Consider the following 27,956-nt stretch of genomic DNA (forward strand, 5'->3'; position numbering starts at 1 on the left):
AGCGGAAGAAATCTGAACTATGCTCTAACTTTGTACTATCTTCTTAATCAGATCATCGTTATAGGTCTATCAAAAGACGAAGCAATGCTGTAGAATATTAATAATAGTTGCACAGCTAAAACAGTGGACAAATATATGCGGATACTCTTTTAAAGTGGATTAATTTTTGTCAAATTAGGTCAAACTGTTTGAACTCTTTTGAAACGACAGCGAGACTAGCATATCAAGAAAATTCGACTCGATCCAATTTGAATTCCATTTAGAAGTACACACACGTTTGTCCACGGTTCTAGATGAATTGCTTGGCATTTTATTTTTCAATAATGTTATAGCCCAAGCTATTTGCACTTAATATTAGACGAAGTAAAAACTTCTGAGCCTTCTTTCTCTTTATTTCGACGATGAAATTAACGAAATTAGAATGATCCGATTTAAATCAAATATGCGCTATTTTGTTCGGTAAATTTTGTCCATTCTGAAGGCAATTTCATAATTCCGCGATTGAAGAAATCCTTGTACCTGTTGGTATAAAAACTTGACCAGCTTATTGTCACAAGCCTCTCTTGAGGCCAGTTTTTTATCATCAAGAAAATTTTGCAAATGCTTGAATATTGTTGTGGCACCCACACATCGAGCTTCTTCTTGAGACCAGCCTCATGCAAATGGTTCCAAACGGTTTTCTGGCTAATCTTCAGTTCCTGGGCAATGGAATAAGTGCTCCAACGCCGGTCTGAAGCGATGATTTCCATGATTTTATCAACATTTTCGACGAGTAGCCTACCAGAGCGTGTCTCATCTTCGACGTCCATATTACCAGAACGGAAGCGTTGAAACCACTGCTGTTACATTCGACACTATATTGGTATCCATAAATAGCACAAATTTTGTTGGCCGCCTGCTCTGCTTTTTTCCCCTTCTTCGTAATGGTATTAACCCTTAATTAGGCGCATGGGGTCAGGGCCACAGGGTCACAGTAAGTATTAGTTTCTTAAAGTTAAGTATATTACAGAACTTTATTAATTACTATAGAAATCCATTAAGTTTCATTCCTTTTTGATACTCCTTTCCCAATGTCTTTTTGGTGTTATTTAAGAGCCCATGTGCCTAATTGGGTGATTTTCTTAATGCGCCTAATTAAGGGTTAAAGAATGTATCGAATTTTCTCTTTTTTTACCTCCATTTTGGAACGCTCTAACACTAAACTGGATTCACTAAACAAAAAACTGTCGCACACTTTTTTTGAAGCGTTACGTTGCCTTGAAATCGCCGTACAGAACGGCAAGATGCAACGTATACATCGTGAGATATGGCTCACACACACACTGAAGGCATCTAACGAAAAAGGCTCAAAACTTTTTGCTTCACCTAATATTTTCTCCGACGGGGTAAAACGTACCCAGGGGCGTTTCACCAAAATCGAGGACCTCCTTGTCGAAATGCAGCCTCGGGAACACGATGCAACCCCTGGAAAATACGCGATCTGGCTAGTCCTCCGCGGCCGATCAATCTGTTTACGTGTTCCCAAGTAAAACGACTCACTTGATATGCAGGCTGTGCACCTCGAGACTCTCCTTAACAATGAAATCCAGCCTTTCGACGAACTCGCCCTTGCGTTTCGATGAGAATTTCAAGTTGAAAGTCTTGTGCTCGTCCGGCTTCAGGAACAGGCAGTTCGGCGTGATCTCGATCGTGCCGCCGAAATCGGTCGGCTTCGGTTTGTAGATCAATGTGCCGGATATGTGACCCTTGTTCGCTACCACCACCTACCATCATTTCGACACCGTGTTAACGCATTGGCCAATTATTGTCGGCTAGTTTTCTGAAATGGGCTCCGAGGTACCTCGAAATTGTGTACGGCGCACAAGTAAACGTTGCACATGTCGATCGTGAGCACGTTGAGACGGAAGTACGGCCCTATGCCTGTTCCACAGAGACTGACACGACAATATCGTTAATTTTCAAGTGAACCAACTTATTTCCTTAGATTTTCCGAAAACGTATTTTGTAATAACATTGACTATACATTGCACACCGAACCTCTTTAAAATGCTCCGAGTCGGGCTAAGGTTATTTACGAGCTATGCTATGTTAAAATTAATATAATTTATGAAAATTGGTGGTTCTCGGCCCGATAAATTCCTCGAATTTCGTGCGGCGTAATCTTGTTATTTTGAAACATTCATTTCAGAGCAGCCGCGTCTTACCTCAGCGGAATTCTACTTTCACGGCCAGTTACTTCCAAGTAGGCAATGCTACTAATTTCGCCGACTTCCAGGGCGCGGAAGATCACCGTAATGTCCGTCGACGACTGCGGCCAAATCTCGCCCTCCTGAAAACATTACCGTGCAATGTTTTTCTAGTTAAAGAAATTTTTCTAGTTAAATACCGTCGAAAAGTTGAAAACGTACCTCCGGCGAAAGCATAAAGGACAGATGGCAGTACGGGAAAGTTTCCTTTTTTAGGGACTCGATCTCGTCGGCGTAAATTCGTTGATACACCAGCTGATGAATGTCCGGCGTGCAGACGTCGTAATGAACTAGATCGACGGAGCGAACGAGCTCGGATTCGTACACCAAGTGGAACAATTTTCTGAATCTGCGACAACGGAGATTTTTTAATTTCTCAGCTGGGTGGGATTTCCACGTTTCTTACTCTGCGCGTCGTTGCTCGTCAGCGTCCGAATCCACGAGCAGCATCCACTTGTACTTGACGATGTGATCGCTGCCGTTGTGGATCGTCAGTATCCTGCTTCTCGACAAGCCTAAGTAAGTCTCCTCGATTTTGAAGCAGCTTCTGTCGACGCGAATGGGGGAATTTCGCGCAGAACAACAGACGTCAATTCCGAGCCTCTCCCCTGATGAACGTAAAAAGAAGACGAGATTACGGGTCTTTGATTACGGGCGTCGTTTATGGAGAGCCGAAACCTGTTTCGTATTCCAGATACAGCTTCCCTTCGAAGTCGCCGGCACTCTTCGACGAAAAGCAAACGGTGAACTGCAGAGTCTCTTCTTCCTCTATTCTACCCTTCGATGGTTCGATCCAGAAACAAGAACTGAAAATTCATGCCGAATCGCTCGCGTAAATGGTATACCGAACAATTAGTCTGCGTATAAACAGACAATTAACCCTTGGCACTCGAGTGGCGCCTCTGAGGCGCCAATGAATATCGTTATATCATTTCCAAAATAATTTTGACATTATTAGTGACCCTCCTGTTTAAAAGATTGTTAAAAGCGTAACAGTTTTATGATTCACTAGACTCAATTTCATATTCATAAATTGTACTAAGTTATATCAGTTATATAACTATATTACTTAAGTTATATAAAATGCAGCTGGTTAAAATAGCTATTTTATATCTAAGCTTAAAATGGCCTGGAGTGCAAAGGGTTAACCCGTTGCCGCGCTTTAACGAATCAGGCTCGTGATAAAGATTTGTAGTAACATCCTGACACGTATGACTGTTATTCCGTTCTTTTAAGTTATTTTAAAATTCTGTTCTCTCGCAATCAATAATTAATCATTCTATTAGATCGGTGCATATGAAATATCGGATTTTTAAGCGAGCATATAAAACTGCATATCTTTTTTCAAAAGCTATTGATTTAATCAAAATGTGCCCCAATTTGTTTCAATACACTTTTCCCAACGCGAGTTTAATTCATAGATGTCTGTCTTCAAGAAATTCTGATTTTTCCTCGTTTCCCTAATTTTTACTAGTTTCGTAACAACATTATTGGTAGCCTCCCCTTCGTTATATTTACTTGAATGTAGCGGCCATATATTTAAACAAATCAAATTAAAAGCAATTTTCTGTATGTGTCTTTTTCAATTGAAGCACCTATTGATATTAAATTGTTTCAAAATCTGGTTATCTATTGTACCGAAGAGAATTAAGATCAATGAGTCGTCATAGTGGAACATAGTTGAAACAAGATTGGGAAACAGTGGTCTAAAGAATTCATAAAAATCGCGCGCATTAACGTTTAAAAGTTTCATGAAAATCGACCATGTTTCGCAATGTTTCGACTGGTGGAAGTTTTTAAAGCTTGACGGAAATAGCGTTCGCTCACCTGTCACTGCGAAGAGTAAAAACAGTCAGAGCGTGTCCCACATTGCGCACAAAAATCACCTTCGTGGATGCAATTTTCACCGCTGTGCCCGGCAGCTCGATTCTATCCGGAAAGTCTAATATTCCTCTAGGTCCGATTCCTAGATCGCAACAATTTTGTTATTACGTCTGTCTGGAAATATCACGGCAGAATTTTCCAACTCGCCTATGACCGGCACGATGATCTCGCCGACGTTCGTCGCGAATTTCAGCCGATATTCGTAATCCATCTTCTTCTCGGGCGTGAATCTCACGTTGTACGTGTTCGAGAGACCCGGCGCGATCATCGTCGAGAATGATCCTCGATTTTCAATGGAGAAGAAAGGATTTAGGTCGCAGGAAGTCTTCAGATACCGCGACACCTGCGCTTCCGTAATTATAAGCTGTTATTTCAACGATCCCGTGCTTCGGTGTACGAATGATAAATGATAATGAATGGACTGTGGAGCTCAAAAAAGTTTATTATTGTTACAGAAAAAGTTCTCATCGCCAACTAAAAGATTATTCGTTTAGAAAATAAATCATATGGTACGGCAATGTTAACTCTATGACTTTCAAAGGCTAAGGTTAATTGAAAATATGAGTTAAATAAAAACAACTATTAAATTACAACTATTTCTTAGAATAGAAACGTTGATAACGTGTCTTTAAATTTTCGCATACCTTAAGGAATACAATCCATGTAAATTAATATAAACCATCGCCGAGATTACAAATGCTATATAAAAAACATTGCTCAGTGTGAAAGGTAAGTAAGAATGTCACTAGAGCTCTGTTAATTTATATGTTTTCTGTGTTTTACAAATCTGCCAATGCAATGCATGCATAAGGATTCGCAGTCTAATAATAAATAATAGATGGATAATAATCGCCACCTTTAAAAACTTATTTTCGAACTATTCGTCCATTTCTGTTTTATTTTCGAATCAACGAATTATGTTTCACGAATATTGTTATATTTGGAAGATGTTACGTCGGAAACAGAATATTGTGCAGTATTTAAAAGATGAGCCGGCTAAAATTTCCCGGTGGTACGTATGACGATTAACCTATTACCTGCGACACGTTGCGAATAGACAACGTGACATTGAACACCTCCCCAGGGTTGAATCGTTGGAAAACGATGATACTGGGGGTTACGTCGAAGTTGCAGTCGTGGTTGCTCGAATAACAGGACAGGTCGTGTTTGTACCTCGATTTTAAAATGAATTCTAGCCTCTCCTCCGTGGTCATTAGCATTTGCTTCACGAACTCGGACGGCCGGGCGCACTGTGAAACATTAAAAGCCTCTACTATCTGTTCCTCGTGAATTTACCAGAGATTTAGCGGCGGCGAGAAGGTTTCGGAACCAACCCGTTTCTCTTCCCTATCGATCCTTTTCCGCGACTGTGCCAACAAATGCTGTACAATGTCTAATATGCCGAATGTACCGGCATGATTTCTTATTCGATCCAATTTCTCCTCGTCCATCTTTATCGCGCACCGTTTGAAAAGCTTTCAATTCGTATTCGCGTTTTCACGAGCATCGGGGATACCCCATAAAGGAATGCGGTAATACGCTTGAACGTGTCTTCTCGTTCCGTCGAATTTCGCTTATTTCGATTATTTCGCGATGCGTTCGAATAACAGTTTATATTAATCGCTGTCGCGCTCATTCGTATATTAATATAATATTCGATAATATTATAATATAATATTCGATAATATTATAATATAATATTCGAAGGCTCAGGCGAAAGAGAAACGAATAAAATCCGATCGAATCACGAAATTTCGAATTTCGAGAACCAATGACGGAATTACGCCGCCACTTGGTGCTCGTCATAATCCGATACCCCGTGGTTGATATAGATCACGACGTCGGAACGTTGAACGGCTCTTTGAGAGGTTAAGCCAAAATTAGTGAAAGTTTAGACGGTTCCTAAGCAGCAGTTTCCCGAGCTTGCGTAACGCGATGCGCCGCACTTAATTGCCAGCTGCTAGACGACGTCTCGCATGATTTGTACCACGGCGCCCTTCAAACTACGTTGTTCGCTCCGTATATTCTAATAAACGAACGCGATGACACCTGACCACCGAGGAACATTTATTTTTACTCTTTCCATTCGTTTCAATTTCCGTATGCACGCGGGGCATACGTACACTCGATGGAAAAAGTCTGCGTGCAACTTCAATCTCCGAATAACTTTATTAACGCTTTGTACGCGAAGCCATTTCAACTGCAAATCTAAAATAATTTTTCTGGCTTCTAGTATTTCCATTTTATATAATAAAATTCATTCTATGCATACGAAATTGAGTCACGTGATTCATATAACAGTTACATTTTCAACAATTTTTTTAAATCCAAGCTTTTGCGATATCGATAGAAATAATTTTGGTACGTGTTACAACAAATTTAATGGCGCCGCAGAGTCGCCACTCGAGTGTAAAGGGTTAAAATTAGACTAAACGAAGGTTCGATTTACTGGGCGATGACTAAAAGCATATTTTACAAAAATTGCAATTAGTTTAAATGTAAAAAGAATGATGTATTTTATCATTATCTGAACTTATAACACAAATTCATTCATCGTGTTTTCCCAAGAATTCTATGGTAATAAGTTCTCGCGCAGTTGAACTCAGTTAAAGAAAGTTAGAAAACATTATTTTTGCTCTTCTCAAAAAATTATAATTTTTGCAAAAATTGGTCTACACATTATTTAGTGAACCAGTTCTTCTATAATATATAAAAAAAAACAGTTCACTCGTTTGGCAGAAATTAGAAAAAGGCTATTCATAACGTTAAACCTGTATAATAGAGAATAGCATTGAGCCGGTTAATAAAAAGTAACAAAGCTTAATCTAGACTATAAAATATTGTCTTTGTCGCTTACAAGTTGGTGAAATCAAATAAGTATGTGTTGAATGCTTTAATAATGGTATATAACTTGACAGTACATCGACATTTGAAATACTTTGTATCTTTATACTATTTTACCAACGTACCCGAGGTCCATGCATAAAATCTACGGTCCTTTAAGGAACAGTTTTCCGTGTTTTACACCCGTTGAATCGTCGTAACAGAAAGCTAATATTTCCGTCTCGCCTGGACGCTTGAATTATTCCCGGGAGTCGGCTTAACAGTATTGGAGCAGGGCAATGGGGTGACTTGCGGGAGGGTTGGCGCGGCGGAGAATTTAGGAGGGCAATGATTCTGTTGATTCCAAGGCGTGCAGTCGGATTTCTAGCGGTAGCACGCGTTCTGTGGGGAGAGACAGGATTCTGGAGGGTAGCCAACCGCCTTAGCATAGGCTCTCAGCCAGCACAAAGGTGGTGCGCGACACCGGGGCGGTGTTGGGTTTGGTATCGGGCAACAGGGCACCTTGGAAATGCAGCAGGGATCGCAGACGCCTCCGTAGCAGCATAACCCTGGGCATGGACCGCGTGGACATCCAAACGGTGGACACCTAACGTTGCATACTTCCGGTTCTGGTTTCCTGGAATCGATGATCATGAACATTAGAAGAATCACAGAGATTACAAACCAAATTAGATTCTGTGAAAATGCAATGCAACACTCTATAGACATTTGGATGTAGATCCCAGTTTTTCAGTTCCTACAATCGTGGTCGTCCATTTCTTCTCACGCACCATAAATTTGTTCAGTAGGGCGCTGTTTTAGAGAAACTCGACTTTTAAGTTTGTTCATCTTTGTGAAGAATTTAGTTATCGTCTTTTCATAACCATTTATCAGATTTTATTAGGATTCGAAGGAGATGAAACGGCTGAAAGGTTAACTACCAAACTATGTATTTTTATCTATTTGAATAAAAACCGTGAATAGGTTTTTATTTACAATTATTTACAATTAACTGATTTTCGTGAAAGGACGTACGGAAGTCAGAATTTGCAGAAAAATGCGGACTTTTGGGAGAAGTAAAAAATTGCAACACAGAGATTTATCTGTATTCTTTCTGCTTTTTCAAATTTTATGCAGCCATTCCTGTTACGCGAGTGTAAAATGGTAAGTTGTATAGTTATTTGATTTACAAGAATAACTCACAGACATTCGATGCGTTCTATTAATGTCAGCATCTCTTCCATGTAGTCACGTTGTTTTTTGCAGTTCATGATTGTTCATAGTTTGTAAAAAAGTTCACGAGAAATTTGGGCTTACTTTTACTAAAACATTATTAAAAATGGAGTTTGACCGAACGGAAGTTAAATTCGCTTCATGTTCGTTGAAAACAGAAGAATTATGTATATACTTGGTGTTCGAATTGATTTGGTGTGTTGTGAATGATTTCAGGATCACGAAGGAAAGGATCGAGCAAATATTTACGGTTAATTTTGTAATAAATCATTGTTAACAGATCTTTTTTATAACATAAAATTTTATAAAATTAAATTAAAATCTCAAAATAAAATTTTTTGTTATTAATTATTTCTTTAACGTTCTTCCGTTTTGTGAATTTTAATAAAAATTAATTCTCAAAGGTGTGTAAATAATTCAGTCATCCACGTGTCGGTGGTGTAGCAGCCGAAAAGTTAAAAGTGATTCGTACGAGCTGCGATGGAGAACTCAAAAAGCGTATTAAGAATGAAAATAAAAGTCTCGCGGTAGATTAGGTAAAACGTGTAGTATCTGAAATATCGATAGCGAAGTTCTCACGGCTTCTCGTCTTGCAAACCAAAAATTTCCCGCACAGAATGATAAGGCGAGACGCGAGCCGTCGCTTTGTCAATAGACGGGACTCTATTAGTAGACTGCAATTTGCTGATGAGGACGGAATGCCGCGAAAATGCAGGGAACGGAGTGAAAAAAAAAAGGAGGAAAAGCAGCAATTCTAGCAATGAGGGTGAGCTTCGCGTTGAAAGGGAACAACTATCCGCGATGAATAGCAAATGTTCCCGTGAACCTACAAACACTAATACTTGCCTGCTGGGATTCCCATGAATTCGAGGAGATGCGGAAACAACGATAAAGGGGAACCATTCGAACATAGTAAAAATCGGACCGTTTATTCATAAGATTATAAAACGTGATACACCTTACTCATCTCCTCTTGAACACGTATTCTTTAAAAAAAACATGGGTACTCACAAACATCATTGTCGTAAAAGTTCGTACAAAATAAACGAAGTAGAAAAAAGTCGACTAAACGTGATAACAAACAAGTAAAACATGCTAACAAACAAGTAAATCATTCTAAGAAACGAGTAAACAATTCTAAGAAACGAGTAAACAATTCTAAGAAACGAGTAAAACATGCTAGCAAACAGGTAAAATAGACAAAAAAGGAAAAAGATGATATAAAACACCGGTCTTCGTCAGTAGATCATTGGGGGTTGTAGGTGTCTGCTCGCTATCAGAGTTTCCGGCGACACGAGTTGCGTGTTTGGCATGTAGTCCTGTTTCCTGGCCAGGTACCTCACACCACCTATGCTTCTGGCTTCGTACAGATCAGGCTGGCTGTGATGCGTCCTGTACATCGATATTTTGCTATCCGGCGTCTGGCCATTCATATTTCCGGTGGCGTCACCGCCTGCTCGATCGAACCCTGAGTTCTTCGATACGTCGTTCTTTCGAACGAATCCCATGTCCCCTTCCCCGGTGTTTTTGGCGAGATTCCGCGCGTTCTGATAGTACTGTTGCATCTGCTGATAGTACTGAGGATTATTTCCATCGAACCTGTACGGCATCAAGTTGTTGCCGGCGGTGGCCGGGTTCCTGTCGTTGTAGGGGATCATAGGCGTTGAAACGGTGTGCCCCGAGTGTTGTTGCATGTAAGGGTTCTGCTCCACAGGTGCAACGGTCCCGTTCTCCCTTTCCGCTTGAACAACGTAGCATTCCTGCGAGTTGGCCTGCTTCTGTCTGGGATACTCTCGCAGAAACTCCTGGTTCGACTTCTTCAGTTGCGTCAGACGCTGCGAGGGTGGGTTGTTTGGGTTCCTGGTGTTCTCGAGGCCGTTTGCGGAGACCCTCTTCGACGATTGTTGATTGGAAGCCGCCGCCAGCCGTTCGTTCAGCTGATGTTCGACTTCCATGTGCTCCTGCATCCCGTTTAGTTTGTTCATTTGTTTCTTCGCGCCTAAGCTGGCTAGATACTCCAAACCTCTTTGAACCTCCGCAGAATTCGACGACTGTTCCAGATACTTGCGCACTATCTGCGGATCCTGCAGCCCGTTGTTGCGCCCTTGGGGCCGGATACAATCCTTATACACTCGCAGTTTCAGTAAGCTGGATGGCTCGGTCGTTCGTTTGACAGTTTCATGGGTTGCGGGGTTATTAGGACTCTCTCTCTCGACTTGTTGGCGATTCACTGGGTAGACCTGTTGATACAGATGGAGCTGTGGGTACTGTTGCTGCGCATAGGCGTGTTGTTCTTGTTGGTGGCTTGGGAAACTCTGTGGATGGTTTATTGTGGTAACGTTAGGAGTCGATTGGGCCCAACCTAACATTCTAGGTTGCGCGAACATCTGTTGAGGTTGTTGATTCGGTTGTTGCTGGTTGTCTTGCGGATAGTACTGGTACTGTTGTTGATTGTACTGATTGTGTTGACTGTGTTGTTGTTGATTGCATTGTTGTTGATTGTGTTGTTGTTGATTGTGTTGTTGTTGATTGTGTTGTTGTTGACTGTGTTGTTGTTGATTGTGTTGTTGTTGTTGACTGTGTTGATAAATCTGATTGACCATCTCGTTCTCCCTACTCTGATCCATCTGCCTAGTCATCTGTTCCTTCTGCTTTTGTTTCTCGTACATCCTCTCCACCTCCACGTACGACAGTCTTTTCGGTGTCAGATGAACCATCCATTCCGGCTTTTCGTCGGTCTGCTTGGGCCTGCGAGTGACAGCCACAGGTCTTTCAACCTCCGGCAAATAGTCCTGTCGCCGAAGCTCTTCGATGTACTCAAGCTGCCTGCGTTGCTCGTTCAACAGTGCCTCGAACTGCCTTTTGATGATATCGAACGGCACTCCTTGTTGCTTCATGGTCGCCACCAGTTTTTCTTGATCGCGTATCATGCTCGGGGTGAACGATAACTTTGCCTTTTTCTCTTGGTTATCTTGGTTAACCGGCGATTGAGCAGGCGGTTGTTCCGCTTTCTGACTACTCAGTGGCTGCTGATTCACATTCTCAGCAGGATTCTTCTGCAGTTGGTGTCCAGAATTTCCTACATAGTAACCCGCGGGGTTCCTGTACTGTTGCTGTCCAGAATTCTGAAACGGTTGCGCAGACTGCGATTGATATTGTTGCATGGGATGCTGTTGCACGTTCGGCGGAACAAGCTGCGGTTGATTGTTGGCCACGTTGATGGTGTAAGGATTCAACTGACCACTCTGAGGATTCATTGCATAGTTCGTCCGCTGAGCTTGGTAATGTTGCATAGCTCGATATTTGTTCGCCTCTTGCGGCGAGACCATTCCTTGTCCCATGACCGGTGCTCCAGCTTGATTTTTCTGGGGACTGTTGTTCGCCATTTGCGCCTGGTAGGCCAACGCCCGCTGCTGCAGCTGCTGCTGTTGCGCGGCAGTTTGCTGCAACTGTTGATACGACACCTGAGGATTTTGAGGGTTCGGTTGCCTGGCCGCCTGGTAATGATTCTGGGCTGGTTGCTGATACTGTTGGCTGCTGTTCGACTGCGACACATTCGGCATCATGGACATTTGCGACTGTGCTTGCGGCTGTTGGCTGGCTATCATCACTTGTCTGTACATGGCCGCGTTTCGGCCACCGACCGGCTGCCCCTCGTAGTCTGGACACTCCGTTCCGTTGTTCTCGACTTTACCCTCCTCCGGTTTCGGAGGCGACGGGACAGCCGGTGACGGTGGCGGCATCGGATTCGATGGTTGAGAAATCGCGGCGCGATACATTGGTTGAGGAGTCCCGGTGCGGTACAGCGATTGAGGTGTCTTTTGCGGAGACGGTTCGCGCTGACCATGGGGTACACAAGGCCGATGCATCTGATTCGCTTGGACTTGTTGGTGTAGAGTGGGATCGGAGCACGGGTTGATTTGACCCATCTGATGCACCGGTTGGTGACCACCAACCTGTTGCTGGCTCATGGTGTGCATAGTCTGCGAGATAATCGTACGCAAATGTTAATGAACAACGAATTAAGTAAGCTCAAAGAAAGAAACGGATTACAAAGAAAAAACGGATATTAATTTTATACAGGGAAAAATGAATAGCACAAGTTATTTAAGATTGATAAAAAACCAAATTGATAAGGATGCACAATGCATTGGAGGTCCAAAATTTGTGTTCCAGCAAGAGAATGCTGCCGTACACGCGGCAAAAATTATTCATGAATACTTTTAAAAAGAGATAATTCCTCTTTTGGAATAGCCAGTGTGCTCCCCGAACTTATATATCATTAAGAATTGTCGGAGATTATTATTAAGAGCTATCTACGCAGAAGGTAGACAATTTGAAAATTTAAATGACTTAAAAATCAGTATTAAAGAGGGATGGAAAAATTTATCGCAATCTAAAGTATTGTATAAATCCTTACTAAAAAAAATGATAGAAGTAATTGAGAACCACGGATATTCCATACATTATTAAACACAGCTACAGTTATATCATTTTCATATTTGCCTATTTTAAATTTATATAATATGGAATATTTTTCAGATGTGCTATCATTTTGTCTATATTGATTTGGGTATTTTTATTTTTACGACGAGAATTTGTTGACGAAAAGTCAATATAAGTTCTGTTTATATATTAGCAGAGAAGGTAGTCTTTCTGTATCATTGGCACATTTCCTGTACCATAATTACAACGCGAGAAATTAAAGATAGCACGCGCGTGCTATCTTTTTCTTTGGGAGTGAAAATATATTAGATATCTTTCGCAATAAATTAAATTCGAATAAAATGTATATTGCTTAACGGTAGTGTTATGGAAATATGTAAATGTTAATAGATTCAAGTACCCTACAATGATATTAATATTTACGGTCGTATAACCGGTCGGTAAAATGTTAAAGATACAACTTCCTGATTGAGATATCGATCGAATGATTAAACACCTGATGCTGCCGCGGCTGCGACACCGACTGTAACGCTGCATTCGCGTCGCCTTGTCCGTTATTCTGGTCAACCGATCCTGGTACGAAGAATGTACCAGACTCCTGAGGGTTTTGCTGCATAATTATAGCGCCGATTGGGTCGGGCGTGTACGCCGGTGAACTGTCCAACCTCTTAATTTTCTCAGCCGGGAAGTACTTCAACCTAGGCGAGGGTGACACGAAGTCTTTGCCTCTGTCTTGAGCAGTGAACCTCATCTTGGGGGTGAACGCGTCCGCGGCATTCTGCGGTTGCTCTTTCGGCTCCCCTTGCGACACGTTTTGATTCGACGATGACTTTTCAGTTCTGACTCGCTGCTGCATCGTGTTCGTTCTCGCCTTTAAACTGCTCGCGCTCGGACGTCTGGTGGGTGTCTTCTGTCTGACATTTCCGTCAGCTGAAGCTTTTCTGAAACGTAATGACGGTCATCAAGAACACTGGACCATATTGTTACATTGTATATGTATACGTCCGTTAAGTCGTTACTGCGAACGGCTTTTTGTGGTAGAAATGGATCGCGGAACTTTATAAGAATTCCTGAATCAATTTTCTGAAAACCAAGGACGAAGATCCTTTCTCCGATTAGAATATTGTCTTGAATGAGCACGAAATAAAAATACGTAACACGCGCGTGTTTCTATGCTTTATACAATTAGGATCGACTGTTATAAATGAGGATGGTGGGATATTGGGCTATCGAAGTTTCTTGCCTCTTGTGCATAATCGTCTAGAATTTTGCTAAGAATCTTGGCCTTGATCAGTTACGCATCATCCGATGGGCATCGGAGTTAATCTCGCAGGCTCGATTTTGCACAGGATCCAAACGTAGAAACTCTGATTAGCCGGAGTGCACTGGGTGTGTGCCGAAGACGGGGACGAAAAATTGACGAGACGCGGCGCGCTCCGTTGCCATGGGCACGTTCGTCGGGCTTATATTCTCGATTCGGGTTCCGGCGCGAAGTTCGCGCGAGGACGTTCCGCCTAACTTCGTTCTCGTCTGTTAAACAGCTGGCAGGGGTTGCTTTCCTCGGCGTCTCTCGTTCCAGCCGATTACGAAACAAGATTCGAACGGGACGGCGGTGGCTCGAACCGAGCGTGTGCCACTCTACCCGATTGAAATTCGAGGACCGTGTAATTCGTTATTGTTTCGAAGTCTCGCTGCGAGATACTCTGGTGACGCGACGATCGAAGAGAAACGAGAAAGAGAGAGAGAGAAAGAGAGAGAGAAAGAGAGCGAGAGAGAGCGATGTCCCAGAGAATTTTACCATTTTTATTCAGTATATAATTTACAAGAAGCACACACCGATATATCTGTTTTCAGATTCGCATACAAATACGCTTTGATCGTAGACTCGTTCCTTTTCTCCGAACCCTCTCGGATTTCTATTCCTCGATGCCGGGCGGTTCCGTCGATCACGAACGCGACACGACGGGGTCGAGTCGTCTCGTTGCCGCAATCGTACCAAAATCTTGACAACGTGACTTGATTCATAAAAAAAATCACACTAAAAAAAAAAGGAATGGTACCTGCTTTCCTTGCGGGCAAACTTAACAAAACGCTCGGACCAGTCGTGGACACGCTCGTCGGTAGGAACGGGCGCGTGATTTTTCGGGGCTGTTCATTTTTGGACTGTTTCGGTTCGTCGATCTGCTATTGTGATTCCGGATCACGGGAACGCCTCGTGCCTCTTCGCGTTCGCCGGGAGTACACACGTTTCGAGGGGGACAAAACATGGGATCGTGGCAGGGCGGAGTCGAATCGAGGCGATCGCGCGACACCGATTTCGATGCAAACTGGTTTCGGTAGATAAGCCGCGGCTAGCATCGACAACCTAATCTTACTCGCGAATCGAGCACCAAAGGCATGCAGAGTCTGAACAATATTAGTCATCCGCATCTTATATCAATCGAATAACAATTTCTCTCGTTTCGGCGGTTTGTCGTTCAATTAAGATTTTGTCAATTCCGGTAAAGACAATCCGGGTTTAGTCTCTCCCTATCGAGCACTCGTCAATTATTTTAAATAATTCTGGACGATACTAGGGGTCTCGTTTAAAACAAAATTATGTTTCGTCGATCTCAAAATTCGGTAGGACGTATTCAGGTTAAAGTCGAGTCCGGGATTAAAATATTTTTCGTCGCGACGTAGATTTTCAAATTCGGTTATATCATAATCGGGGAATTTAGTCGAATCGTGGGTCGAATCCGGTATCTCTGAATCGTGGAAGTATTTCGACGTAATCGGTTTGGTCCTAGATCCTGCAAGCAGAAAATGTCGCTGGATTAAGATTTATTTATTTTTTGTTACGTTATATGTTATATTATGTAAAGATCTCATAAAATCACTACAGGTGATTGAACCATTTCTGTTTGCGTTACAAGATTCATTTTTATTCGTGGGCTTAAAGTGCAAAACCGAAATAGCTAATCTTTTATGCAATTTCTCATTTTCATGGAATTGTTTATCACTTGTTATTTTGGTCGAACCGAGCGGTTTCACATCTATTGAGATGAATAATTGGAATGAATAAATTCTATATCCAAGCATATATTATAATGAAAATTATGAGAGCCTAAATAAATCCCGGCTTGTCATTGTTACGAATTCCCTCGCGTCAGTCATATTTAGAATTTTGCGAGTTAAAACCGAGAAAAAGAAACCCTCTGGCTCGTTAGACCGTAATAATTCGAACGTTAATTCGAAGAAGGTTGAACTAAAAATCTTAGCAGAGTTAGGAAACGTGGACTATAAAGGTCGCAGGAAACTGCGAAGATTTACATTAATTGTAACGAAGATATACGATGCATCGAACGGTCGTTCTCTCGTTGGACTTCGCTCGTGTCGTCTGCATGACCGTTCACCAACGTCCATTTCCTCGCGCAGTTGCTAGCAGCAGGAAGGACGAGGCACTGCGCACAAAGAGAAAACAATCGTGAGGATAAGGGGTGAGTTCTGGCTGATCGTCATCGGCATTGAAAATTGCTGCGAAGAGAGGACTGACTGCAAACTGGTCGACACGGCGAGCACGGTGGAGGCGTGGGCGGCGGGCAAGGCATACAGGGAACCAGTTTCTTGGTACAAACGTAAGTGACGCACGGCGGCGGTGGGAGGCAGGGTGGCGGCGGTGGATGACAGGTTACGACCACCTTTGGTGGGCAAGGAAGCGGGCAACACGGCGGACAAGGCGGACAAGGCCGTAGGTAAACCTAATTTTCGGACGTTATTAAGTTAGCTGCGATGATAATACTGTGCAGGCTTAATCAATTTACATGGTAATTATGTTGACAGAAGTTCCGAGACTACGCGAGACTTTCATTCTTATTCCACGTGTTACTCATTGAATTATGTCGGAAGAGACGATCCGCTGTGTAATGAGATTTCTTAAATATTGCATGCTGATTCTTGAATTTACTTATTAGAACTTCTCGAGAAGTTGGCTAATGGAGGAAAGAATTGTGGAACGTTTTGTAGGGTTTTCTTCAGGGTATGAAAGGCAGAATGGTCGAGTGTCATAAAATGCTAATGAATGGGTCAGATGGGGACAGAGCGTTTGGGAAACTTCGAGTAACCTGAGTCTATTGTTTAGGTTCCTCGAAGTCCTGCGTGGCCGAAAGATGGAGTGGGAGTGTGCGAGAGAGAAATAAAGAAAGAAAGAGAGAGAATGGGTAAGAATGAGGTAGCGAGTAAGGCAGAGCGAAAGAGAATGAATGCAAGAGAGAGGAAGAGAGAGACAGAGAATAGTAGGGTAATGTGGAAAAAGGCTGGCAAGGGTGGAAGAACGAGCGAAAAAAGATCTTCTCAGTCGAAGGAGAACCGTCACGTTGAGAAGTCGTTGTTGTTGTTGAAGCCGTTTGTTATTGTTAAAGTTATTGTCGTTGTTGCTAAGTCGTTGTCGTTATTATTCTTGTTGTAAGACGTGGAAAGTTGCGGACTATTAATAATAAACCATTATTGTTACTGTTAATCGAAGTTGCTTTATTTGTTGTTTTATATTACCACGGAGTCTCGTGGGATTTACCTTGAAAATAATTCCTATAACTTAAATTATGTTCGCGTTGAAACTTACTGCTGTTTTCGTTGGCTTAGGGGGACATCGGGGCGGACAAGGCGGTCTACAGATGATGCAAGGAGGGCAGGGCGGTGGTGCACACGGCATGGAGCAGCATGGAGGTGGGCCACAACTTCCGCAGCATCCTCTGCGAGTCAAATGAATGTTATGTGATTTTTTCCAATTTTATTTGCGGACATGCGACAACGTCAGCTAACAGCGACTTCGTGTTATCTGAACCTTTCTTTTCATTTGCAAAGGTCAGCCATCGTCGAGCCAACGATGCCATAAGCATATCGGGCAGCAAATTGCATAAATAAAACTGGCTCGGTTTTAATTTTTCATTTTAATTTGTGAAGCAGTAGCTCTTTTATCTATTATCGTTCTATTCACAGATTTAACGAACGCTTGTACAAGCAGGGCCGATTATTTGACGAGATAATCACAGAATAAAAAGATTCAACGACGAAAAGACAGTTTTGTAATACGATTTTGAGGAGGAACGCAAGAAACATTGGAATTTTTGATCGAACACGTGTATCACAACGTACGACAAAATGGATTTTTCGACGGTTGTGCGCTTTTGCATCGTTCAGATTTCAATCTAGTCACCGATTCGAGACAGATACCGTGGATAGATAAGAAGCAAAATTTACCTGCTCATCACGTAGTTGTGGAGTCACTTGTGATGCGGGCGCAATTACGTCGACATATTTCGACGTGATTTTCGTAAAGCTGCGGTCTGTCATCAAATACCCGATGATGGATGAGCCCTTATCCAACGAGAGTCGACGGCATCGGTGTGCTTCAGGATACTTCGTGGCCACTTGGAATTTTGCTGGTGATAGTCGTGAAATGTGTGGACTGTTGCGAGTTAATTTCTTTGTTTTACCCGTTGCCGGGATAACAAACCTTCTTCTGTTCGAGCGGCAGTTGGCAAGATAAATTATGTATGTATACACTGTACACGGTAGGACGTGTATAAAGGTGCATGTCACATGCGCCGATCTTATGTTGCATTCATTCGTGCGAAATTACGAAACTGTTCACATTTTCGATCTAAAGTTCGGTCGGCTTAAAGCATATTCTCTTCCTAGATTGCTTTACTTTACTTCCTAGCATACCCTACAAGTAATAATCAAAATCTTTTTAAGTTTTTGTTGCACGCATAATTTCACAGTTTCGTTTCATTCTTTAACCCTTTTCTCAAAGACAATTTATCTCCAAATTCGAAACAACTTTACCGACACGCAATATCTCCATTTTATACGACATACGCGCATTTCAAGCATTCTGCAATTTTTTTTTAAATATAAACAAATTTGATAAAGCAAACATTATTTTGATACGCGATATAGGACGTAACAATTTTATCGTGATGCTTCGATGTCATTGCTCGTGTCAAGATTAATACTTTACCTGTCAGCTGATCTATTCTTCGGACCTGTTAATAATCAATTATAATTCCTTTTCAAGCAAACGCTCCGTTTATTTATCAAAATCCGTACAAACTCCATGTTTCATGGTATAGTAATTGCGAACGATTCTCCGCGCGCATAGAACACTCGGCCCCGATGCATTCAATGCAGATACGAATTAAGTGAAGCTTTGTTGCGAACCATTTCGGGAACAATGGCAACGCTAAACAGACACGACTGTGCGCTTGTTCGACGCCTGCTTCTCCGTTCTTCTATCTTTATTATCACAAAATACAAAGATATAAGTGATATTATCACAATTACAAAGAGGTAAGCGTTGACACGTTAAATGCCACATCGGACGCGCTGTTCTCTCCAAACTTGGGTTTGAAATGAATTTTTATTGAAACACCTTCCAATAAACCGGATTAAGTTGATCGACTAAATTACTTTGATTTCGCGTGAATCTCGAACGGTTGTTCCATGTTTAACTTTGCGAGACGAACGAATTACATTCACGTGACGCAAAATCCGGGACCGTTCGGCGGCTGGGCCGGTATCCCTCGTCTGTTCATGCGGCAGGCGTGTTCCTCGAGCCTCTGGGACGCTCTGAACTCCTCCTGCTTGCCGTCGCTCCAAAGACGCTCCGCGGTCGCGCTGGCCCGCGGCCATATTCTCGGATGCACGTTGTTCCTAAACAGGAAATTAAAGAGGAGCCAATCTGTGCCGGTGGATCGGTCGAGACTGTATCGACTTGTCGGGTTAAAGTGCAATTGGTTATACGATCATTACTTGTCAACGAACTCCCCCCACATGCACGCCTCCCCGCCGAGCATCAGGTTGGTCGTGTTCCTCGTGGTGTTGAACGCGAACGGGTCGCACTTGTAGAACTTTTTCCAATCGCCGCCGCCCGCGATGTGGTCCAGATACCAGCAAGCGGACAACAGAACCGGATGACCGGCCTTGGTCGCCATCTCCAGCTCCTGCGACCAGACGCCCGTCCACACGTGCACCACGGTGTTCTTCGGCATGACCACGCCGTTGTCGAACACCTGCGAACCCCGAACGGCCGCGTTAGCATACATGCAAGTCTAATCCTACGGCTCGGAGTTCCGGCTCCCGGCCCCCCCGTTCCGCCAGAATTCGCGGAGTTTCGCGACGTCGTGCCGGTGTAATTGGAAAGGACTTGGGGATCGTTGGCCGAGAAGCAACCTTGGATTTTTCTGTAGATCTGTTGGTCTTAATACTTTTGTTGGCGAGACTTTCATAATAAATTATTCACAAATTGTCTGATGTTTTCTTTTAGTAAATGACTGTTTAGATTACTCTGAAACATGGCATAACAGTTAAAAATTTGATTAATATGTGGATAAAGTATTGAATGGTAATAGTATTGAATAGTAAATAAAGTTTTGAAATGCTGAGAAAAATATTTAGTGAAATGTGTAAAATATTATATGAGTACTTCCAGCACTACTCGGCATGCAGTAAGTCTGTTAATCCTCCGTGTACCGCGTCGATATCAATTTTAACCCACGATGGGTATAGCCTCTGTCCGTCACCATCTGCTCCAAAAAAACCTTGTGCGTGTTCTCATTTAATTTCGTTGTCAGTAGTTCACGTGTACACGTACAGTTAATATACCCGCGTTTTGATCCGAATAATTTTCAATACACGTGTATGTCAAAATCCATGTATATCAATACACGTATTTTATCATGCAATAAATAATTGAACATGTATGTTACTGTGACAGCCATATTTTTTCTCAAATTATTTGCATACTTAAAAAAATAAGTATTTGAGAATGCGCGTATTTTATTCTACATGAAATAATTACGTAAAATGAAAAATATCAACAATACACGTGTGTACACGTGCATTAACAATTGAACAGATCTATACAGGTGTATATTTAATATACGTGAAAACGGATACGCATGCATGTACAATGACGTTCAAACCATAATCTCTAGTTAATAGCTTGTTCATTGGACACCATACATGATATACACGTTTCGTTACAGAGAGATGGTTCCGCTCTAACAAAAGCATCCGCGTGTTATTCGTGTAAAACATATTACTATGTAACCTCGTACACCGAACTATCGGCAATATAAACAGAATATTTTTCGGAATAAACTGGATATGCATGTGTGCTTTTTTACAACTTTCCGATGCAGGGGGAATTTGTTTATGAAACGCGGATAAACGGAAAGGTAGGGGATGAAAATGCAGAGATTCGCAGGTACCGATAGCAGCCGCGATCGAACCTGGAAAGAATGCCAGAGAAAGAAAGCTCACCTCTTGCCAGACGATGGCTTTTGCCTCAAGCGAGTCCGCGATGCGAAGAACTTTGCCGATATACTCTCCTTCGAGCAGCGCGAAATTCCTGGACATGTTGTGAGCCTGCATGTACGCGGTCACATTCGGATTGCTCTGCCAGCACTGGAAGGGAACCTCGTCGCCACCCAGATGAACGTATTGATCAGGGAACACCCGGAGGATTTCGGAGAACAAATTCCGCAGGAACTCGTACAGATAAGGGTTTATCGGGTTCATAGGTCCCAGCTTTCCGTTCGGCTTGCCGTTCGAATCTAAGCATAAATTCAAGTTCTTAATAAGATCAACATCTAAGAAAATAAATATGACCGACGTCGTATTAACCCTTGCGCTACGGCAGCGTCGTTCGCCGAAGTACTGTCGCTGAACGACAACTCGCGGCAGAAGTATGCGCATTGCGTGCGATTTCTGTATACACGTTTTTCTTAGTTTTAACCCTTTGGGGACGGGTGTCGGTACATAGCCGCCCAATTCTCGCGCTGCTGCTGCGTACGTCTGTCATCGTAAATGATAAGATACGCATGGGGATACTAGCCTAAGAAGTCTAGTTGCCTCTCAATGAAATTAGAGACTTTTAGCAATGAAGTCTTATTTGAATAAAGTTTTTATAACGCAAACGTGCGACATTAATATTTTCTTTACTGCGCGCTGCAATACCTGTCGTCCGCAGCGATGCTCGCCCGTCGAGTGTTTCGTCCCCAAAGGATTAAATAACTGTGCCGAATAAAACTATCATTGCTCTTATGTAACAAGTATATTAACATTTTTAATATGAAAGGGGACCTACAAAATTATTAAAATGCAAAATTATGTATACACTTCATTTGGATGCCGCATATATGCGGTGCTCGGAGCGAAAGGGTTAAACGACCTTGTTACGTTTTGATTTCTTTCATCAAGAAATATCGTCCTTTTATTCTACACGCTTTGATAAGGGGAAATAAAGATCGGAAGATCGAGGAAAGTTAAAAGAAATCGCAACGGGGCATCAAACGTCGTACTATAATGAGATGTTGTGTAATATTTACCATAGCAAACGGTCAATAGTTCAGGATAGGCCAAGCCCCAAGACCTAGTGTGTCCAGGAGTATCGAATTCGGGCATCACTCGGATGCCCCTCAGCCTGGCGTAGTCAACGATCTTCTGAATGTCGTTCAGCGTGTAGACCATGGTGGGATGGTACGCACCCCTGTTCGACAATTCCGGATACCTTGTGCTCTGATAAGGGAAGCTGTTGTCGTCCACTATGTGCCAGTGAAGGACGTTCAGCTTGTTATAAGACATCGCGTCCAGAGTCAGCAGTATATCGTGGATCGGTAGATAATGGCGGGAGGTGTCCAAGAGGAGTCCGCGATGGGGTAACTTCGGTCGATCCACGATACTTTGACACCTTATCTTTAACTACGGACGTGCGAGATGCGTTTGTAGCAGCGTTCTAATCGCTGGGAAATAAAAATTACTGAAACAGATTTCGAAACTCACGTTCGGACCATCGTGAGCTGGAAATAAGAGCTGGGAGAAAGTCTCCAGCCCGCGGAGGACACCCCATACCGAATCGGCCATTAGGTTAGCCACTGTGGACGAGTTGCTGATGCTGAGAGTGTCTGTGAAAATCAAATTTCGCGATTATCGAACGAGCTCCGTGAAATATGTTGTGTCTGGACGCAACATGGTCCAACCATTTTATGGGTCTGGTCCCGATTCCTCGACCATTCTAGCGAGAAGCACGTCTGAGCTCATAAAGCAATCGGAACCCTAAATCTTAAGCCATCAAGGCACAATCATTTCCTGTATACATATTTTTATGTTTCCTTGTTATTTTCTATTTTCACTTTCCGCTTCCCCCATCGCTTCTTCTTCCGCCTTCCTACCGGCTCACAAATAAAAGGCCCGGAAGGGAGCGAGCGAATCATTATTATTGCAAAGCAACTAGGAGCACGATGCTTCGACATCGCCTAGACAAAGACGACTTTTGTACCACCGGCGATATCACATCGACGCGTCTCTTCATTTTACAGTTACCACGTTTTAAAATATATGTGTCGCACATTGTCCATCGGGCACCGAATTAACTGTTCCCGAAGCATCCGTCAGATGCTGAGAATCACTATAACGGAACTCCCATCCAAGCACGTATTAGGTTGGAGGGAAAGTTCTGTCGTATTTTAAATAGGCAGGTAATCTTTCTTGTAAATAAAAGAAACATCTGGCTAGTGAGCCATTGGGAATCTTTTTTGTTTTTTTACCTGCTGTATAATATAAAAGGAGTCCTTTTTTACCGTTCATCATTTACTTGTGATATTTAAAGTGAAAAACATGTCAGTAGATGAAGCGTATTTACGACACTGCATTTTGTATGAATTCCAAAAAGGAAGCAACGCATCGGTTGCGTGTAAAAATTTATGTGCGGTATTTGGAAAAGATATTGTAAATGTTCGTACTTGTCAAAGATGGTATAGTAAATTTCGTTCCGGGGATCTGAGCCTCCAAGAAAATGATCTGGAAAACCATCCAAGATCGATAACGATGTTTTGCGATTCATGTTGGAAAATATTCCACATTTAACGAGTCGAGAAATTGCAGAAGAGTTTGGCATTCATCATACAACTGTTGGAGATCACATTAAATCTCTTGGGTTTGTGTTCAAGCAAAGTGAATTCAAATATTTTCTTTGAAATACGACAGAACTTTCCCTCCAACCCAATACACGTTACGTGAACCACAGCAGCGGCTAGATCAACGATCTTTGATAAACGGTAACGCGTAGGAGAGTCTGTAATCGAGCGAGCGATGAATGGACCAGAAGAATGCAGGCATGGATAATCTCCGAACATTATTGCTCGTGCTAATCGCATCGTTCGACCTCGGAGTTGAAGGCGATAAGACAAGATTAAACGAGATCTCAGTTTCGTCGTGGTCTCCTCGCCATTCCGTAACAGTTGTCCCTGACGGTAATCACCGACGTTATTACTTGCGTATCGTCGGATCTTTCGCGTTTTATGCACCGCACGTGGAACAAATACTTTCTTGCAATCATCGTGTCTGTAATTACTGGCTAGTTTCCGAAAAAAGAGAAAATGGAATCCGTTCTGTCTGGAAAGTCGCTTCGCGACATTTAGTGCGTTAAGTTCAACGAGGCTGTTTTTATGAGAATCGCTGAACATGCTTCGTTGATAGTTCAGGTTCTCGAAACGCGTGTAATCAACGAGAAAGAAAATAATTGGCGATGACGCCATTTTCGTTCCATTGACACCGAGCGACATTAACCGGAACCGATATCGCGTGTTTACCATAGAAATGCTCGGCTTCGCGAGCACTTTTTCCTCCTACATCGATATTCTTTTTTACCGTATCAGTGGCTCACTGGATGATGGCATAGCAGGAAATCCGCAGACGAATGTGCCAGATAATTAAACGAACGAACAAGAAGAATCTGTATTTTATCTCGTTACGAACGCTAATATTTGTCAAATCATTTGTGTTACCTTAAAATTCATGGAAATTGATTAGGAGAGATTGATTGCATCCGAAGTTCCTGAAGTCTACGGGACGTTGTTATAACGTTGGAGGTTAATGCATTATGTATCGAGAATAAATTTCAAAAATTCTCGCAAAATCTAATAATTCAGTGAAATTAGCGCGTTTAAATTTATCATAATCGATGATATTTCAACTCTTTTGCATCCGAAACCATCCAGTGAAAAGAGTTCAGTTCGTTCGAACGTATCGCAATAAAAATGAATTATAAAAACCAGTAAAAAATTGATATTATATTTATTATACCATTTTAGACATTACGTAGTCATTTTAATTATTCATTCGAGAGCGTGCGTGGTAAAATCAACTTACACGATTCCTTCATATACAAATGGGGCCAATGGTTTCCATCCTTCTCGCAGGGTTCTGCCAAACGGATGTCCAAGGCTGTAAGTACGCCTTTGCTGGTGTTGTTGTCACGCGGAGATCTCGCGTGTCCTTGCGAGACGATCTTCGCGACTCGTGCTTCCGTCAAAATAATCGCTTTGTACCGTTCGATAGCGTCGACCACTATATCGCAGGTCTCGGCGATCACCTGCACGACGAATTACATAACTGTACAGGTATTAAATGAGTAACAGGTGCGGACGTGTCTGCATTTACATGCTGGCTAGCGTGCGACAGAGCATTTACCGACGATCGAGGCTCGCTCAAAAATAAAATGTAGCCTAGCTGTCAAAATGACCTGTTCTCTTTCCTTAGTATAGATTTTCGTATTCGGTTTTGCTGAATGAAGTAAATTACAGAGTTTCTTCAAATTATCGGAATATTTTGAGATTTCCTGGATAATGCCTAAAAAATTTGTGGGGTGAAAAAGTAAGACAATCGGTTATCTGAGCTTGCGTTACCGTGCCCGGTCGGAAGTTCTCAAAAAATGCGGTTTACGTTATCATGAATTATTTGCGGTTCGTGACAACGTCAACCGGTTCCGACGAAGTTTTTGGCAAGCAGGAAAGAGATCATTAAGAAGCACCGTTTCAATTTTCGTTCTGGATTCAAATAAAATGCTACAAAACGTGAGTTTTTAATTTTTCTCTTGCAACTGAATGCAATTTTTGAAAATAATTTTTTTTCACGCATTGCCTAGTAAACTAATTTAGTTCAATTGAAAGATTGAGAAGTCATGGCTAGAGTGGAGTCTTTATGCAAGAGAACTGATGACAATTAATAACATCTTTATTTTATCTTCGTCAAATTCTTATCGAATGAAAGAAACTTGTCTTGTATTTTAGTCCCTGTGATATTGACTACGTAAATAAATAAGGACCTATGCTCTAGTTACAGTCCATTCTAAGTACATCAAACCGTGTTTGAGCATCGAATCGGTCAAGTTATATCGAACGTACGTAAACAATAGCTATAGTTTGTCTTTAGACTTTCATAGATCACGGTCATATTGTATGCGTCGTTTGTCACGAAACGAGGAGCAACCAATCATCCTGGTATGTTTAGCTTATCTATTGGAAGAAGATTCCGCTGATTAAATGGTTGAGAAGCGGGAAAACGAATCCATAAAATATAGTTTACGTCATTTACGTCACCGACGGCGGGTATGTCCCGCGTGTATATGCAACGCGAACGACTGTGTAACGTTATTTTGTATACCCTAGCAGATTTTCCTTGGTCACGGTACCGATAAGAACTTCCTACCAGGAATAAGAAGGGAGACGTATGTGAACGCTTATCTTCGCAGACGAGGTGTGTACGAAACGAGAGGTTCGAATCAAATAAAAATAACGCCGGTCCAATATTTCATTCATATTCGAGTATTGCGAACAGAAGAGCGAGAGAGAAAAGAGCGATATCTGTTTCTTTATGCATCGCTGGACTGCATAAGCGCGCGGACAAATAAAAAGAAAACTAACACTTCTGAATGAAAGTTTAATCAAACTTTCGTGTTCTTCTCGCGGCCGCTCGTTCTCCTTACCAACAATTTCCGCTGTAGGTAATTCTCAGTATCCACAAGCTCATAAAATAGGATCTAATTATCTCTAATTCGGTCTTTCTAATTAATTATCTCTTTGATTATGTATATCTTCGGGATGTTCATTTCAAGTACGATTAACGAGCCGTTGAGTACACGACTGGTGCACATCCATTTCCGACGTGTTGAAAGTAAGACGATCTTTGCAATTTTTCTTCTTTAAGATACCGAGGATTTACTTTTCAATTCTTCTTAAATTGTTAAGATAATTCAGCTTATGTTTGAGAAGTATAGAGTAAGTGTTTCTGTTCCCTAATATGTGACATTTGTGGAACATTTCGTATAAAGTTTGTCACGGACAACATCTTCCAAGGTGTCTTTCTGTATACAAATATTCGATTTATCAATATTACTTAGCTGCACGTATCGAAGACTTTCCAGTCGACGAGATAGTACAAAATTGCTTAGAGTTTCAACTTAACAGATGCGATCTTCGGTTATATTACAATTGCTCGACACAAAGAAAACCTTTCTCTTAAAAGAACATAACACTAGCTAAAATTGAACGTCTGTAACATTGCCCGACACGGTTGCATATTCCAGAATTTGCTCATTCCACGTTATCTCATGATTAATACTACTTGCCCTGCGAATACTTCAACTGGCAGTTCGTTAAGTTAAAAAAAAGGAAACCTATAAAATCAAGATCACTCGTCGAATGAAATACAAATTGCGAATTGAATGAAATTCGTGCCTTAATCGAATCTATTCGCTTTCTTTCGTTTGCGAGGGGAGGGAGCACAGTGCTGATAGCGTTAGAGGTTTCAGGTATAAGTTCTCGGCTACTTACGTTGAACTGAAAGGTGGATGGTCTCAGCTGATAGAACGCGTTACCGACGCGTCTGAATGTCGGCAACGGCCAGGGTTCACCCTGCGTGGCCTGCACCCATGGCCCGGCATCTGGGTTCAAGGTGTTCACCCGGCACACGATCCCAGCCAGCAGGAGTAACGATCCCAACGTCGTCAGCCTCATCTCGGTTTCGCGAGCGTTGTCTCAGGTGTTTGCGGAGAACCGATGCGACGCCACCGAGTGGTCATCGTCTACTGAACGCGGCGGACGACGCGTACGAGAGTGGTAACGACTTTTGCCTGCGCCACTTAACTTTCATCAGTTTGGTCGTGCCGGAGTGCTCACGGTCAAGTATAACTGTACAGTGCTGGAGAGATGACTGGGGAGGGGAAGGACACCGGGGGCAACCAAACCGAGTCCTTCTTTTATTGCACGCCGGGTGAAGTTCGTCGTGCAGAGTTTTATTAGGATTTGTGGTACAGCGCAGGACAAAATGATAAGACTTTTGCCATTTTTTTTTTTTAATGTATCGCATAATATAATAAAATATGCGTACATTTTGCATGCCTTATGTATCAGATACGTTCTCAGAGATGAGCATAACAAACTTTGAGCTTGTATCTCTCATGTACGAAAAGAGTTCTAGAAAATAATCTAAAAATGTGCTGAT

The 27,956-nt window shown here is 42.2% G+C and overlaps 4 protein-coding genes across 4 annotated transcripts; all 4 read right to left on the bottom strand.

Moving 5' to 3' along the window:
- Nucleotides 1-691: 691 nt before the first annotated feature.
- Nucleotides 692-5,581, bottom strand: LOC144478284 (hydrocephalus-inducing protein homolog). Its single transcript, XM_078196052.1, has 11 exons — nt 5,465-5,581; nt 5,168-5,380; nt 4,278-4,494; nt 4,074-4,212; nt 2,925-3,052; nt 2,653-2,854; nt 2,409-2,595; nt 2,205-2,329; nt 1,841-1,934; nt 1,540-1,763; nt 692-839 (listed from the first exon to the last, which is right to left on the bottom strand). The coding sequence occupies exons 1-11, from the start codon at nt 5,579-5,581 to the stop codon at nt 692-694; spliced, it is 1,794 nt and encodes a 597-aa protein (XP_078052178.1).
- A 1,756-nt stretch (nt 5,582-7,337) lies between these two features.
- On the bottom strand, nt 7,338-8,224 carry LOC144478430 (uncharacterized). The gene is made up of 2 exons (XM_078196297.1): nt 8,157-8,224; nt 7,338-7,590 (listed from the first exon to the last, which is right to left on the bottom strand). Exons 1-2 carry the CDS (start codon nt 8,222-8,224, stop codon nt 7,338-7,340), a joined length of 321 nt encoding a protein of 106 aa, XP_078052423.1.
- A 1,200-nt stretch (nt 8,225-9,424) lies between these two features.
- On the bottom strand, nt 9,425-13,578 carry LOC144478285 (uncharacterized; the record flags this gene model as incomplete). The annotated part of the gene is made up of 3 exons (XM_078196053.1): nt 9,425-10,636; nt 10,757-12,169; nt 13,129-13,578. Coding segments are annotated over 3 exons (3,075 nt in total), but the record flags the coding sequence as incomplete, so codon positions are not given.
- A 5,110-nt stretch (nt 13,579-18,688) lies between these two features.
- LOC144478342 (beta-hexosaminidase subunit beta) lies at nt 18,689-27,579 on the bottom strand. The gene is made up of 7 exons (XM_078196143.1): nt 27,287-27,579; nt 24,825-25,047; nt 22,458-22,579; nt 22,004-22,376; nt 20,937-21,229; nt 19,425-19,684; nt 18,689-19,325 (listed from the first exon to the last, which is right to left on the bottom strand). The coding sequence occupies exons 1-7, from the start codon at nt 27,467-27,469 to the stop codon at nt 19,148-19,150; spliced, it is 1,632 nt and encodes a 543-aa protein (XP_078052269.1). The 5' UTR covers nt 27,470-27,579; the 3' UTR covers nt 18,689-19,147.
- Between the last annotated feature and the right edge of the window lie 377 nt (nt 27,580-27,956).

The sequence above is a fragment of the Augochlora pura genome, chromosome 2 (genome assembly GCF_028453695.1).
Source record: "Augochlora pura isolate Apur16 chromosome 2, APUR_v2.2.1, whole genome shotgun sequence".
Lineage (NCBI taxonomy): Eukaryota > Metazoa > Arthropoda > Insecta > Hymenoptera > Halictidae > Augochlora > Augochlora pura.